The 16,780-nt window shown below is 41.6% G+C and overlaps 1 protein-coding gene across 11 annotated transcripts in view; it reads left to right on the forward strand.

Moving 5' to 3' along the window:
• The window catches only part of TRDN (triadin), a 296,487-nt gene that overhangs the window by 256,489 nt on the left and 23,218 nt on the right, over positions 1-16,780 (forward strand). For 10 of the 11 annotated variants that reach the window (XM_077300566.1, XM_077300474.1, XM_077300511.1 and 7 more), the window contains 3 exons: positions 4,675-4,701; positions 13,145-13,189; positions 15,847-15,864. In XM_077300566.1, coding sequence (XP_077156681.1) covers positions 4,675-4,701; positions 13,145-13,189; positions 15,847-15,864 — 90 coding nt within the window. The remainder of the gene's footprint in view (positions 1-4,674; positions 4,702-13,144; positions 13,190-15,846; positions 15,865-16,780) is intronic. The other variant, XM_077300503.1, reaches the window with a different exon arrangement.

Genomic DNA, 16,780 nt, shown 5'->3' on the forward strand with positions numbered 1-16,780 from the left:
TTTACTAGAAGACAATGCATCATAAGATGGCAATGTTTATTTATTTATAACTTATTATTTATACATTATTTGATTGAAGGTGAGTTACACAGGAAAAGGAGGGGGGATGTAATCATCTGGTAAAGGACTTTGCACAATGCAATAGGACTAGGTATACAAACCTGAATGCTAATAGCAGTGCAATAAGCATACATGGGGACCTGATAATTCCTAACAGGCAGGCAGGCAACTGCTGATTTAGTAGTAGTATCCAGGATGGATGCAGGCCATTTTATCAGCAGTCAGTGCCAGACACATATATCCCCTCAAGAGCTATATGCACACACTGCCCCCACCTCCCATGCAGGGGTGTACAGAGTTGAAAACTGATAGCCCATCAGTAAACTGCTACAAAAGCCACTGCTATGTACATTCTAACCTGTTGAGAGAACTGAGTAGAATGCACCCATTGTGACATTATGATGAATTTGGTATCGTTATGAATTTACTCTTTGGTGTAAGTCTTGTTTATATCAGTTCTATACATTTAAAACTTGCTCTCTAGTTCTGCCAGCACAATCCATATGTTAACAGGTATTACTAGCACAATTTCCATTCCTATTAGCGTGACTGCTTAGGAATAACATGACAAGATTGTAACTTTCTGACATTAACTAAAGGGGGAAAGCATTTTAATTACTTATGGTTTTATCCTTAGTTATGTCAGATACTTTTTCATGACTTGTACACATTATAAACTTCACAGTCCTGAGTATTCCCACTGATGTGTAGTCACATGGAAATTAATGCTTGTGATTTTGAGATCACATTGTTAGACCACGCTTTGGTTCACATAAATGCACTGCTGACTTTTCTCATAATTGGTAGTTATGGAGAAAGTAAGGGAAACATATTCTGAGCTCAAAGGTGAGGACAGTGTACTCTGTGCTGTACTATTCATCTGATTTGAAGTACATGTGAGTCTCTTGCAGAACAGGGTGTTATTGTCATTTCCATGGAAGGATGTTTCTGTGCATATGTAGAACTCGTCTCCTCATAAGTGTTCACATGGAGTCTCTTGTAGGTTCTATCCATACTCCTCTTTTTGTATGTATTGGGGCAAATGCCTTTTAGATACATCAGTATATTCCAGCGTAATGTCTTAGAATAAAAATAAACACACAAAAATCTGTATCTAACAGCAGCTTAATGAGACAGAGCACAAACTATGCCATTAGAGATCTAATTTAGCAGTAATGTAGACTAATCATTATAACACTGTTTTTCTCAAACTATTCTAACTTTTCTTATCGGTTTTCTCTCTCTGCTTTTATCAGTGACTAATGGATATACCCCTGGCTATCCATTATACCATGTTAGAAATAGAGAAAGCCATGGTAGTGAATGATTTTGATAGCATTAAAAACTAAAATGCATTTGTAGAAAATGATGCACTTTTCTTAATACTACATATAAATGTGCTTTAAAATTTGAAGATCAAATAAATGATGTAAACAGCAGTGCAGCCGAACATATCAATTTTTTCCATTTCAACTGAGTAAAAATTAAGGGCTGTAGAATAATTACTGTTCAGTGCCATAACAAGCAAAGTTTTTATTTTCACTGTGTGCACAAAGCCACCCATGAACATGTCATCCTGCTTACACACACATCCACATCCACTTTCTTCCATCCTGTAAATTAGTGTCACTTAGGCTGAACAGTTGACATGCTACTCTGAATCAGAAAACATTTTCTGTTTTTAGTCCTATTAGCTCATGGTTCACTTGACAGAAAGATTTTCATTCTGAACCCTTATTGGCAGCCAATTTGCAAGACTGTGCCACAAATAATTAATACCCTTCTGGCATTCTGAAAAGAAAGCAAGACTCTGTAGAAAACTGAACATGCTTATAAAAATAGTGACTAATGACACCAAACCCAAGTAGAAATGTCTTGGCATAAAAGACTCTGGTACCAACAATATCAAGAGGCTTTTAGCTAGCACACAACTGATTTCTTTCTGTTCAACAACTTTCTGTGATACGTGCGATAATAAATTGGTATGGTAGGCTACAATCTCCCAGAAATCACTGCTCTATATCGTGCAACCATTTTACTGACGTTTGCCTCCTTATGATGACTTATCAGAAGCTGTATCCTAAAGGAATGTGGCCCTGCTGCTTCAGCTTCAACAGTGCCAGTAGGCACTTATAGAAAACCTTTGTTCACTCAAGGTGCTATCCTAGCAAATGTCCTGTTTCTGACTTTCCAGATTTCATGGAAAAATTGCCAGGAATTTTTTGTGGCATTGTTGGAAACTGATATGTATTTATATAGAGCTTGCTATGCAGTTGATTTTGATACACAGTAAATCATTTCTAGACTGTGCTTTGCTTTTATGAACCATATTAAGAGTTCAAATGTGTTTCTTCTGCAAGTTTTATGAGTGAACTTTATAGAGATCAGGTGAATTTTATAGTGGATAGGTGAGTGGATGAATAAAACTCATTGACTTATATTGATTTGTATTATAAGGCAAGAAAGTTCAGTAAAAAGAAAGCTGCCAAGTGTACTGCTGAAACTAGAAAGCAATTTTTTTTAAAGATGCATGAGCAAAGGTAGTATTATTAGGGAATGAAAATGTTCCACACTAGGAGCACAATACTTTGGCAATATTATGTTACATTTTTTTTACTATCCTTTTGACTTTGTTGTTTTCTTTTATCACAGCTGAATGCTACTATTATTTTCTGTTTCATTATTTACTACACATTTCCCCTTGGTAACAAAAGTACTCTATCTGGTCTCCTTTGTTTCCACGTCTCACTCCTAGTTCTTTTAATACTGTTTTATATTACATCATATAAATAAGGGTGTAATAAATGAATAACTATATACTCACATGAACAAAGCTAGACAGGGGTGTATACACATATATGTCTGTTAGTATCACAAATAGGCCACAGGTTTTTTTCTGCATGGCTCTGGAACTCAAGCAGTTAATCTGGACCTTTCACTTCTGGACTGCAGAGATATAAAAATGATTTATTCTAGAGTATTTTGCAGAGAAGTATTTGGGCTGTCCCTACAACTTGACTGCTTAGTAAATAGGCAGAATGTCACAAAGATGCAAGAAGGAACCAGACTGCTATGACAAATACATGTAAATAGGATTATGTAAAATAATAGATATTGGTTTGATATATTTTGTTCATTGCCAACTTCTGGTTTTCATTTTGGCTGTAAATTCAGTAAATGGCACTGATTTCAACTCCTTGACCTCTGCAAAGATCAGCTCTTTTGTACAGCTGATCATTTTTAAAACCACCTTTACTGATGGTAAGATCAGTGTAAGTGTCCTCACCATCATCAGCCTATGCCTCAGTTCTTCATCTCTTCCCTTTCCTCTGGAAGTGACAGAGGATGCAATCATGAGGCCTATTTCCTGGGAGGAGGCACCATTGAATAAAATGGGACAACTTCTGAACAGGCATCCTTAAGATTACTTCCTAAGAGAACAATCCTAAACAGGTCTGGTCAGAATCCTACTCAGGTCTGTTCAGTGGAATTTGTTCCCAAGAAAGTGTTTCTGGGATTGCACTATAATTCCAATGGAGTAATTCTGCCTAGATTGTAAATGGATGGAGAAAAATGATTTCAGCTGTTTGGGGACAGAATGCAGTATTGTATAAACAGAAATCATGGAGCCCTCTCTCTAGCAATGGAAGGTATCATTCTCTCCTTCCTTAAGAAAACTACAGTATTTGCTGGCGTATAAGACTACTTTCCCCCCCTGAAAAACATGCCTCCAAGTGGGGGGTCGTCCTATACGCTGGATGCACTTCAGTTGGGATAGACATTGCTGCCCATAGTGGCCCAGAGTGCTGTAATGTAACAAACTCTATATTTTGAGTGGAAATGTTGGGGGGTCGATTTATACGCCCAGTCGTCTTATACGCCAGCAAATACGGTAAATATTTCTTCATTATTTGCAAATAGAAGAAGAAGAAGAAGAAGAGTTGGTTCTTATATGCGCTTTTCCCTACCCAAAGGAGGCTCAAAGCAGCTTTCAGTCGCCTTCCCATTCCTCTCCCCACAACAGACACCCTGTGGAGGGGGGGTGAGGCTGAGAGAGCGCTGATATTACTGCTTGGTCAGAACAGTTTTATCAGTGCCGTGGTGAGCCCAAGGTCACCCAGCTGGTTGCATCTGGGGGAGTGCAGAATCAAACCTGGCATGCCAGATTAGAAGTCTGCACTCCTAACCACTACACCAAACTGGCTCTCACCAAACCAGCTGAGATTTATGAAAGATTTTCTAAACAAGATTGCTTGCAGACTTCTTTCACGCTTTACAAAGAACCAAGGTACTTCTTTATGACATCAAAGGCAATTCATAGTAAGTTGCCAACAGTCAGTTGAATTAAGAAATTAAGAAATTTAAATCATACAATGAAATACCATAGAATATAGCCTTTAAATAGTTCTCACAACTTTTCTGTGAAGATGGTCTTCAGTCATGGATTTCGTTTACACAAGAATTTGAAGGCATTATATACATTATTATCCCTTTCTATTTTTTCCAGTGTGTATAATTTCAAGTATGAAAATTGGATATTATGTGGCTGGATGAGAAAATCAATTAAATATGCAATTTAGTAATGCACAAATTGTCTTATCTCTCTTTGTATAGATACAGCACAGAAGCATCATGTACATAGTAAGTACATTTTATAAATTGGTTTTATTCTTGTGTTTCTTATCTATGCCCTTGGAGGTACTGCAGAAGTCAGAAAAATTGACATTTTAAAAGCAAGTGTTAAGTGTTGAAAATATACCAGGTAGAAGCTGTGAAGTATCTTTGCACCTAAAATGGTGTGACTAAAGTATTTGTCATATGTGGTTTCAGTTTCCCTACAAAAACAAAGGTATATTTATCTGATTCTAAACCTTCTCTCCTCATGTTTCTAAAAGAGTAGCAATAATTGCTGCCATGTGTCTAGTGATCACCAAAAAGCCATTTAAAAATTGTATGACGTCTAATCTATTGATTATTTTTACCTGCAGAATATGAAACTTTAAAACAGGAAAAGGCTGTTATTTCCAAACCAAGTATACTTACATTTCTGAAAGTTTAAATCAAACGAGTACTTGAAGAAGTGTTCTATGTGCTGCCTGGAACTACATTTGGATTTCTTGTATGTAGAAGGATATATTTTTGACTAGTTTCAAAGCCCATTTATAAAAATGGGCTTTGAAAGGGGAGAAAGGGAAGGGGAAGGGAGACGCGCCACCTGCCCGGCCGAAAGTCGCCACCTTCTCCTGGCCCCGGGAACAGCCTCGCTGTGGCGAGGCTCTTCCCGGGGCCGGGAGAAGGCTGACCCCCCCCCCGGCCCACCCAGGCGCGACTCACGGCCTTCTCCCGGCCCCGGGAAGAGCCTTGCCGCGGCGAGGCTCTTTGCACGGCCGGGAGAAGGCCGAACCCCCACCCACCCGGCCAAGAGTCGCCGCCTTCTCCTGGCCCTGGGAAGAGCTGCAGCGAGGCTCTTCCCAGGGCAGGGAGAAGGCCGAGCCCCCACCCACCCACCCGGGCACGACTCGTGGCCTTCTCCCGGCCCTGGGAAGAGCCTCAACACGTCTGTGACAAGGCGAGGCTCTTCCCTGGCCGGGAGAAGGCCAATCCCCACCCGGCCAAGAGTCGCCGCCTTCTCCCAGCCCCGGGAGAAGGCCGGCCCACCCTGGTGTAACTCGTGGCCATCTCCCGGCCCCGGGAAGAGCCTCGCTGTGGCGAGGCTCTCTGCGCGGCCGGGAGAAGGCCAATCCCCCACCCACCCGGGCACGACTCATGGCCTTCTCCCGGCCTCAGGAAGAGCCTTGCCAGATCTGCGACGTGGCAAGGCTCTTTCCAGGGCCGGGAGAAGGCCAGGCCCCCACCCACCCACCCACCTGACCGAGACTGCTGTCCTTCTCCAGGCCGCAGAGTGCTCCTCGGAGGACGGGCAAAGTGGCCAATGGGTAGCCGTGCTTCGCGTGGCTCCCCATTGGCCACTTGGCGATTGCCACTCGGAGGGGCAAATCAGGAGCCACTTCGCGGGAAAATTGGGAAAATCAGGCCTGCCCTAACTCCTCCCCACTTGCCCTTACTCTTTTATTCCTACCGCTCCTCCGGAGCAGGGGGGGGGGGTTAAAGATATGTTCTTTTTAGAGCTTGTGGAAACTGTATAATATTTAATCATGTGGACTCTATGGGTTAGGATAGTTTATGCAAATACTCAAGACGTTTGCTTAAAAATTATTATAGTTAAATATAAAAATGTAGAAATAACATTTAGGTAAGTATTTTAATCAATACAACACAGTACACATAAGAATAACAACATAAAACAAGAAAATACTAGCTTGCTACCCGACTCTTAATAACCCACATCAGAAGGTATGTCGTTGGTTTCACTTAGAAGCAAGCCACCACTCAAAGTCTATTCTAGGATAGCTGCAGCAGTCCATAGATGTGGGGCAAATAGAATCCAACAACAGCAAAAAGTCTCTCAATCACTAGGCCCAGAAATAGTTTGAGGCCTGTCACAGTCATGCAATCAGCCTAGCCAATCCAAAAGGTTACCTCACCTCCCTTTTGCTCACCTCCCTCCCTTCACAAATACACAGGTTCCCCACATAACCAATTATACAAAACAGGATGGTTTCCTTGAAGTGATAAGAGAGTCAGCTGGAACCAGGCACTAATTATGAACACCTGCACAATGAAACCATTCTGCATGCACAAATTAATCCTTGGTAGGAGGGATAGAGATTGTTTGCTTGGCATGAAGTTTACGCATGATTGTTGATAACATTTAGAGAGCCCATTTTGAATTTCACTTGCTATATCTGATTTCTGGGTTGGCAAAATATTATCCCACAGATGTGGCCATCAATAATACCATCACCATGCAGATTTCCTCATACACCATAGAAGAGTTCATAAGATTCTTCAGAAAAAAATGGCACATATATAGAGCTGGCACTACAGGAGATAATGCTCTGGAGTAGACTAAGTAAAACATACTGATAAGAATCTAATGTTTTTATAAATGTTTTCTTGACTTGGAAATGGAACATTGGAAGTTCTTTTTTGTTATTTATGTATACATTTATTCAGATAGAACACAGTGATTGACAGCAGCTCTGAATTATTTTTTACTCAATAACAAGCCATCTGATTTTAAGGGGCTATTCTGGACTGTACAGCTTGCTAGATATGTCTATCATGATACAAACTTCCTGGATTTAGAACATCCTTCTCTCCTAGGTCACTGATGGGAAACAGTAAATATATAGATTCTCCTCATCCATTACAAGACTTGGAAGTGCTGCTTCCCCAACTCCAGGCACTAGCTAGCATACCGTTCAGTTACTTTAAAAATACATGTTGCCCATCAGTTCAGTTTAAAACTTTTTCTCACCTCTGTTAATCATATTTTTAGACTTCAGAAGTAGATTTTTCATGATATGATGTTAACTGAGTGAATTTCCCAAATGTGAACAATGGGGTAATTTCTTATCACAGTTATGAAAAGTGGAGAAAAACAGAAACCAAAAAAGCCAGTGTGGTGTAGAGTTTAGAATGTGGGACTAGGATCAACAAGACCCAGGGTAGAGCCATCACTCTGTCATGAAAACTGGCTGGATGACCTTGGGCTAGTCACTCTGTCTTCAGCCTAATCTGCCTCACAAGGTTGATGTGAGAATAAAACATAGAAGAGGATAACAATGTAAGCCACAGGGTCCTATTGGATTGGAGGGGAACGATAGGTTATGAAGGAAATATATACATATGAATAAAATAAACCACAGGGATATTCCAGTTACCCCTTATCCATAAATGGTAATTCTTTTTCCTTTGAATTCATGCTTCAGATATAACAATGCAGACCCCCTGGGAATTCAGGCACTGCCTCATACAAGTAAGCAGAGCCAACTTTTGTATCAGGTATACTGAGAAAGTTGCTTCAGACAGTGATTCTGGTAGAATGACAACATCATGTCCCAGCCACCCACCCCTCCTAGCTGCCCACATGAAAGTGAAAACTGCTTATATTCTCAGCCCTGTTCAAAAACAAACCATACAAGCTGTATAAGGTTAACTGAACTCGGCCATCGGTTTGGTTGCCTGAGCAACAATGTAATTGTCAGAGTTGTCAGGGCAGCTAAAATGATGGTCAGAATTTCATTTGAGAAATCTATCTTGCCAAAGTTCAAGAAGTATTAGAGGGAATCTACAATATGTCTTGCGACACTGTTTTTAAAGAGGGGTGTCAGACTGTGGTGTTGGGCTAGGATCCAGAGTGTCTGCTTCTCCAGAGATCCTTTGGTAGGGCTTGCCCTGGGGGAGACTTCAGAAGAGAATGGATGGAGAAAGATGTTACAACACTCCCCTCCCTTTCCCACTCCTGCCAGTAACCTCTCCCTGGTTGCCTTAGGTGAGGTTTAGTGTTGCCTCCCTTTTCCAGGGTGCACCTTTTAAACAATTGTCTGTGGGTAGGACAACTCCAACTTCACACCCTCCCTCTAACCTGAGGGATGAGAGTGGTAGGCTCCAGTCTCAATGGGCTACTGCCTGCCTGGGATCCCATTTCCCCAGCCCTCCTCCCTGTAGAATCTTATAGGGCTTCTCTGGCCTCAGGAGGCCATTGTAGCCTGGCTCTCACAACTGGTAAAGAATGCTGTGCCTCTGTCACCCTTGATGCCTCATGTCTCTTTCAGCCCCTGGACCTCTGAATCAGGTGTTTGGCAGGGACCCAGTCTGCCACAGCATCCTATCTGCTGGGGCCTTCTCATTTAACTGCCTGTTTGTACCTCTTTCCATTAGTCCTTCCCAGCTAGAGGCTATTTCCCCTGGCTTGCTCAGCATCTCTGAGCAAAGAAGCTGCTTCTGCAGCATCAGGTTGGGCTACTGTGGTCCTTCCTTCGCAGTTCCCCCAATACAGTCTGGAGACCCTCATCTCCTTGGAAGGTGCAGGAGTAGGCCCTCTGATCTTGAGAAGGGCCAAGGATGAGTCAGCAAGGAAGATTAGCCTCTTCACCTCTGAGATGGAGGTAGAAAGGGAGTTGTGGTGGAAGCAGGGCATACTGCCTGGAATGCTTTCATGATCCACTCTAGCCCAATGCCAATCATCTTTCTATAGGCTTCAGCATCAACTAGTATTGTCTTGCTAGTGTTTTCATGCAGCCATGTTTTCTAATTAATTGAATGGTTGGAGTGAGTAGTTATAGTAAGCAGTTTTTCTTTTCTTTATTCCATAAATAGGGTTGCCAAATTCTGATTGGGAAATCCCCAGAGATATTGGTGGTAGGGTCCGGGGAGGGCATGGTTTTAGGAGGGGAGGGACCTTTGTAAGGTATAATGCCATAGGGCCCACCCTCAAAAGAAGACATTTTCCTAGATGAACAAATCTCCATCATCTGGAGATGAGGTTGGCAGCCCTCTCCATGAAAACTGACAGGCCACTTCCCACACACATATCTTCTCTTTAAATGTGTGTGGGGAGGGCTCAAATCTTCATTCCAGATGCCCACAGGCGCTCAAGGTAACTAGGGGCAGAGGTCTCAGCAAAATATCTTGAGACAGCTCTTGAATGCTAGTTGTAAATTAGCATCATCCTAATCTGAATGTTGCCCCTCAAAGAAGCTTTCCGATTTTGCAGTAAGGACTCTCTTTGTCAACACTGTCACACCAGCTTTACTTCTTTCTTGTCTCCTTGAAAAATGCATGTAATCATAAAGTGAATCTAAAAGCATGGAAGATGGTAGAGAACAGGCTACAACGCAGCTGGCATATGACAAGGGCTTCAATATGTAAAGTGGATGCATCTCCATATTCTTGGCTGTGACTAAACTGCCTTGTTAGTTGCATGTGCAGCTGTGCAATGGAGCTGAGCAGTAAGTTTACAGCATGCTGTTTTTTCCATCTTTTGACAGTCATATTGGAAAGAAGAACTACAGTAATTCAGTAAGAAAAGGAGGCTGAAGGAACAGAAATTAGATGCTTTCTCTATATCAGCTATGACACTTGGACTTTCACAGAAAAAAGATAGAAAGGGAACGTATTTTCAGGCTTAATTGCACCAATGTAAACATTGTTTTGTCTTGAAAAAAGCTATTGTTTTACGTGACTGATTTATGGAAAGATGTTTACTTTTCCTTTTGAATCTTAAGAGTGCAGTATGTGGATCATTTTCTTTTGCCAAACTCCCTCTCAGCTCCTTCTTTTCTCTTTCAATACCTCCTTTGTACACCACAAGGAAATTGAACTCATCCTGCAAAGTTTTAGGATCAACTTGGTGTAGTTTGGTGTAGTGGTTAGGAGTGCGGACTTCTAATCTGGCATGCCAGGTTCAATTCTGCACTCCCCCACATGCAGCCAGCTGGGTGACCTTGGGCTCGCCACAGCACTGATAAAACTGTTCTGACCGAGCAGTGATCAGAGCTCTCTCAGCCTCACCCACCTCACAGAGTGTCTGTTGTAGGGAGAGGAAAGAGAAGGCGACTGTAAGCTGCTTTGAGCCTCCTTCGAATAGAGAAAAGCAGCATATAAGAACCAACTCTTCTTCTTCTTCTTCTTCTTCTTCTTCTTCTTCTTCTTCTTCTAAATACAGCTGCTGCCTTACCAGGCAGCCACCGATTGCAGTCACAGGGGCAGCCAGCTTGGGAATAAGGAGGGCTGGAACCAGGAGGACCCAGCCTTGCAGGAGCTGCGGTTTGAGTGGGGTGAGCTGGGTGGAGCCAAAGCAGCATTAAAAGACCATGCAGTCTACTTGTTCACCTAATTTGCCACTCTGCCCCATCATCCTTGCTCCTTCCCCACCCTGCCATGGCTTTGCCTATACTCATTTGCATAAAAACAAAGCTGTGGCCACTTTCATGCCCAAAAGATCTTCATGTGTCTAAGTCTTCTGTATGCCTGGAACTGAGCCCCTGCAATGCAAAAGGTGTTTGCCACTGTTATAGAGAACTCTACAACCAAGAAAACATGCTGTGGATCTGGTTTATACTACAACAGAACATTTAATAAGAAAGCAGAAATGTAACATTTGAGCAAGCATAGCATAGGTCACTGTGGCAGTGACATTGCAAAGGACATGTGAAAAGCAATGTAAATGTCTAATTTGAAAGTATCTCCATAGATCAAAAACTGGTGGCTATGTCATTATACCATTGTTAAGACTAATTCTGACATGGCAGGTCACGTTAGCATGATCTTGGGAACTAACCAGCAATAGCTGCCGTTCATTCGTGGATGATAAACGACCAAGGAAGTCCAGGGCTGTTAAACAGAGACAGGCAATGGCAAATCACATGTTTTCCTGTAGCCTTTAAAATCCTATGGTCACCATAAGTCAGCTGCAACTTGAAGGCAATAAAAGTAGTGACACACAGGCTCTCACAAGTATGTCGGATGCATACCTACTCTGAAACTCTTTAATCCATCCCCCCTTCCCCTCTCCCTCCCTCCCTCTCTCACAAACACGCACACCCTTCCCTTCTCACTTCCCCCTCCCCTCTTCCTTCCCTGACCTACTCCCTGGTCCCTCCTTCCCCAGATATACACATGCACAAACACACACAAAGAATCTTCCCTCCTTAACTCTTCTCCCAGGAAGTCCCCGGCCTCTTCTAGCCTGGAGGACAATGCCTGGGCCTGTGCTGGATGCGCATTTGATGAATATGTGTGAGAGAGGGCCTTTTCTATGTCAGTTCCACATTTATGGAACAATGTCCTCAGTCAAGTATGCTTGGACCCTTCAAGAGACAGTTGAAGACAGCTTTATTTAATAGTGAATTTTGATTGATGTAGCTTTTATTATTGGTAGTCCAAATTGAAGCTTACATTTTTGTTACCAAATTATTACGTTTAATCGGTCTTATAAGTGTTTTATTTTATTTATTTTGTTTTTTATTTTTATTTTTTGAATTCTTAGATCACCCCTCTCCAACAATGGTCCCAGGGCAGCTAACATAATTAAAATTGAATACAAATTTTCCTAAGTTATATAAAAACAGTTACAAATTATTTTTTTTTTAATCCAAAAAAGTTGAGACAGCCTGTTCCATCACAGAAACTACCTATGAACCTGAGATCAAGTGGATCCAGATTAAAAATATAGTCCCCAAAATTCAGATGGAAAGGGTAAGGTACAGTTTTTAACAGTGTATTATTCATATTGTATACCGACAAGTTCCACAAGGGAGAAGGGCATCTAAATAAATAAATAAAATTAATATGCAGAATTTCAAGCTGCGAATAGTTTTTCATCAAGCTATATTTACAAGATTCTTTTCAAAAATGAAAGACAACAATAAAGGTCCATTCTGAAAACACAGTACATAAAAGGAGCTGTGAGTCAAGTCTGTCAAGCATTACTCTGAAAGAGGTCCCTTGTAAGGTAAAGTATAAACAAAAACAACAATGTAGTTGTCTTTCTAATAGCAATCCTTTCTAATAGCAATAATCATGATAGCCTGTGGCAGGGATGCTGAAAGAATTACAGAATCATAGAGTTGGAAGTGTACATAGAGACCATCTAGTCCAACCCCCCCTGCTCTACCTCCAGCTCCAGAGTTCACAAGGCTATGAATCCCAGTGCCAGGAGGCAACCTGAGAGGAAGGCTGGTTGTTCACTTTGCAAGACAGGCTGCTGAACTAGACGGATCACTGCATTGCTCCAGCAAGATTCTTCTTGTGTATGTTCGAGATGTAGGACTGGATTTCTTTTTAACTTCAGTTGCAGATCTATTTGAGAAGTGTGAAGCTCAGTTAGAAAGAAAATGTTATGTCAATGAAAATGGTATACATAATTTCTATTAGAAAGCACCATGGACAGGCAATGTTCTTTGGATTGGTTAGCCTAAGAAAACATTTTATTTTCAACTACCACTTGCAGGTTTATGTAATATTAAAGAAATATTTTGGTGATTTCCATGTCATGATTTTTTTTTTTGCTTTATTTCTTTTCATGAGACCTGATCTCAGAATACTGTAATTTATATGTCCAAGTGTTGTTTCCTAATCCATTGAGATCAAGTTGCTTGAGCACCCCCTAACTTTTTTGAATTGTGACCTAAAGTTTTAGAAGTCACCTAACTTGCTTGTCTTTGCTTTAACACAGAGGAAAAAGTCAAACAGAACAAAACAGCTATGGTTGAAAAAGCAGGTAGGATGTGTGTTTATTCTATAAAATATTCATATCTAAACCACAGATGCTCTTAAGGAGTTCCCAGATATTAATCAGATGGATGTCATCTTAGCTCTGAAAATATGATAGCATTATGTGCGCGTTTTTTAAAAAACCTCTTTCTTAATGCCACCTAAGGGCACAGTTCATACTTCTCATGCTGTGGGTTCTGGTCCACTTGTTTCATAATGAATGTTCATCTCTAACAGGAGTCCCCAACCTTTTTGAGCCTCTGAACACTTTTGGAATTCTGACACAGGGTGGTGAGCACAACATGGCTGCCACAGGAGAGGAAGCCAAGTGCAAAATGTCAGGGAGTGAGGTTATGCATAATTCTGATAGAAGCTTTCCAAAATTTGAGGCACAAACCTTGTTTAATAGGATGCTTTTAAGGATTATTATATTAAGGATTATTATTATATTATGTTTTAAAATATTTTCTTGTGTAGACACCGCTGACCTTCAGTCATGCAGTGAAGATACCTGTGTTAAGGTGGCAGTTGCTACTGAAGCAATTTAGAAACTGCACAGATCTCCAGTGACTGAGCAGAGGCCCTTCTGGGCAAAACCCCACCTGGCCCTGCCTACTCTCTAAAACTCTTGGTGGACATCAGGAAAAGTGTCAAGGAACCCCATAGCACTCATAGGCACCACACTGGAAAACCCTGGTCTTTACATTACCACAAGACATTTCATTTCACCTCTCTCTCCACTGAAATTCAGTTACAGTCAGTTCCTTTGTAAAATGACGTGGAAATATGATGTTTGGCTGTTGTTTTTCTTCTATTTCACAGGATTAATTTCAGACAGGGGGAGATAGGAATTGATCATTTGTTTCTTTTTATAACTCTACAGAGCTTATAGTGGGAGGGGAGAATGCATTGCCACTGTTAGTGTTAGGTTCAGTGCAGGCAGTGCATTCAGTGGCGGATTGCTCTGTAGCTTTCCAGGACAGCATCTTTGGGATTTCAACCACAGAGCAATCCACCACTGAATGCACTGCCTGCCTTATGATGGAGTCTTGGTGAGCCAAACCCATGCAATTTCATTCCAATTTCACTTCCTTATGGAGCATAAGGAAATGGTGTCCACTGTAGACCATTCTCACTTCCTTCTCCTCTATCAGTGCATTTAGCGGGAAGTAGGTCTTAAATTAATCCTGACAAGCTAAAGAAAAACAACAGCCACAAACCACATCATATTTCCACATCACCGCCCTATATCCCCCACAGGGCTTTACGCTCAGCGGGGGAGAATCTCCTGATCGTTCCTGGCCCTAGAGAAGCGTGCCTGGCCTCAACCAGGGCCAGGGCCTTTTCAGTCCTGGCCCCTACCTGGTGGAATGAGCTCCCGGGCGAGCTGCGGGCCCTGCAGGACTTACCAGCTTTCTGCAGGGCCTGCAAGACGGAGCTCTTCTGCCAGGTTTTTGGTTGAGGCTGGGGTCAGCGAATGAGTGCCAGCATTCCCCCCCCCCGGACCTAGTAAATTAGATCTCCTCCCCACCCTCCCTGCCGCTCTGATAGCAGGGGATAGGAATACTGAGAGCTTCCGCAATGTTGGGATTGTTTTTAAAGTCTTTTAATGGGTATTTTAATGGGGATAGGACTATTGTAACCCGCCACGAACCTATGGGGAGTGGCAGGAAATAAATCTAATTAATCATCATCATCATCATCATCATCATTTTGCAAAGGCATTGTCAGTAACTGAAGTTCAGTGGAGAGAGAGGTTAAATGAAATGTCTCATAGGGGTCCCCAATGAGTGAGTGCTGTGGTGCTCTCTGATACCTTCCCCCCTCCTCCATTGCAATCTTGCCAAACATGTTCTTGTTTCTAATGTTACCTAGTTGTCAAGAACACCCTTTGAAGAAACTGAAATTGGGCAACTTCATATTTCTGAGTCCAGTGGTACCTTTAAGGGCAATCATATTTTGTTCAATTATAATGCATAAAACTTGGTTGCTCTTAAAAGTGCCTCTATGCCCCAAATTTATTCTGCTGTTTTAATTCTTCCAAGTTTATGAATTCTTTATTGTTTATTGTTCTTAGCAGTTACTGCCTCACAATATTTCTCTGTGTTTCCAAACTGTCATCTGGCATCCCTGCACTTCCCTGGGATCCACAGGCACAGCTTTTCTCCAGGGTGACCAATCAATGTTGCTTGGAAATGATTTGCAATTCCAGCACATCCCCAGGTCCCCACCTATCCAACCCTGCAGCCTCTGTGCCACAGAGTTCCTCCTAGCAGCCAAGCCATTTCATCTCCAGGAACCTGGATATGAATTGTTGTTGTACATTCCCCCCCCCTCCAAAACATCCTTTTTCCCCCCTGGGGAGCTGATCTCTGTATTCTGCAGACCACCTCCCATTCCAGTAGTTTTACAGGCCAAAGCTTAAGGTTGGTGACCCCTGGGTCATGAATGTCACCTGAGGTTTGGCGGTGGGACCTCAAGGGTCGGTGGGAGCTTCTACCTCAAACACCACATGAGTTCAGGGACACCAACAATTCCAAACAGGGAACTCCACCCTCCTGCCATGCTAGCACCTGTTGCATTTACAGCTACAATGGGCTTTAATTCTAGTTTAACAATAATGCATCTTTACATGTTGTATTTTGGTTTTCTTTCTCTTTATAGACAAGCCTAAGCCTGCAAGTATGTAGTATATATCTTGAACAAGAAAAATCCTATAATGTATCTGATCCTGTGTGATAATTCTGGCGTTAACATATAAAGGCGGTCTGTGGTTACTGCTGTTGATTGCTTTGCTTTATGCAGCATGATTAATGAGAGTCATTCGGATTCAAAGCACTTGTTTCTAATTGGCAATCCATTATGATCCTCAAAACCAATTAACTCTGAAATCCTTCAGTCACTTGACCCTTATATTTGAATGTCAATACGGCATTTAACTATGTATGAATACATTTTAAAAGCCTATTCCTCTCTATCATGTGTGTTTTCTGGAATATTTATTTATTGTTATTTGAAAATATATAGCCCATTTGACCTAGCTCACAAATATGCAGGAAACAAATATGAACAGCATAACATTGTCATGGCTACAGTCAACTGTTTATGAAACTTCAAAGTCTAAATGCAAATGTACATTGAGTTTAAAGAGTAGCATTATATGGATTTACTCTTATTATTATTATTATTTTGGAATTAAGAGTGAAAGATGGGCTCTAGTTGCAAAATAAGCTTTAGTTCTTTCTTCTCTGAAATAATTGTTGGTGATTCACATAAGCAATAATTTTTATATGAGGCAATTAAAATATAATCTAAAATAGCTCTTAGAATCCCTGCTAGTAATACACTCAACACACTTACGGGCCTTTTGGATACAGATATGACATTTCTATGTCTAATTGTTTAATAATGCCATCCTAAGAGCACTTTTCTGGGAATCAGTCCCACTGAATAGATCTCAGTAGGAGTCTCAATGGAGCTGTCCGGGAGTCCAGCTGTGTTCATATTTTACTTTCCAAATATTAGTACTACAGAACTAGATATTCGGGCATATCACTGGATATTCTGGTAGACTGCTCCTTGCCAAATGTAGCCTAAC

Source organism: Paroedura picta, chromosome 1 (assembly GCF_049243985.1).
Source record: "Paroedura picta isolate Pp20150507F chromosome 1, Ppicta_v3.0, whole genome shotgun sequence".
In the NCBI taxonomy this organism is placed as follows: Eukaryota; Metazoa; Chordata; class Lepidosauria; order Squamata; family Gekkonidae; genus Paroedura; species Paroedura picta.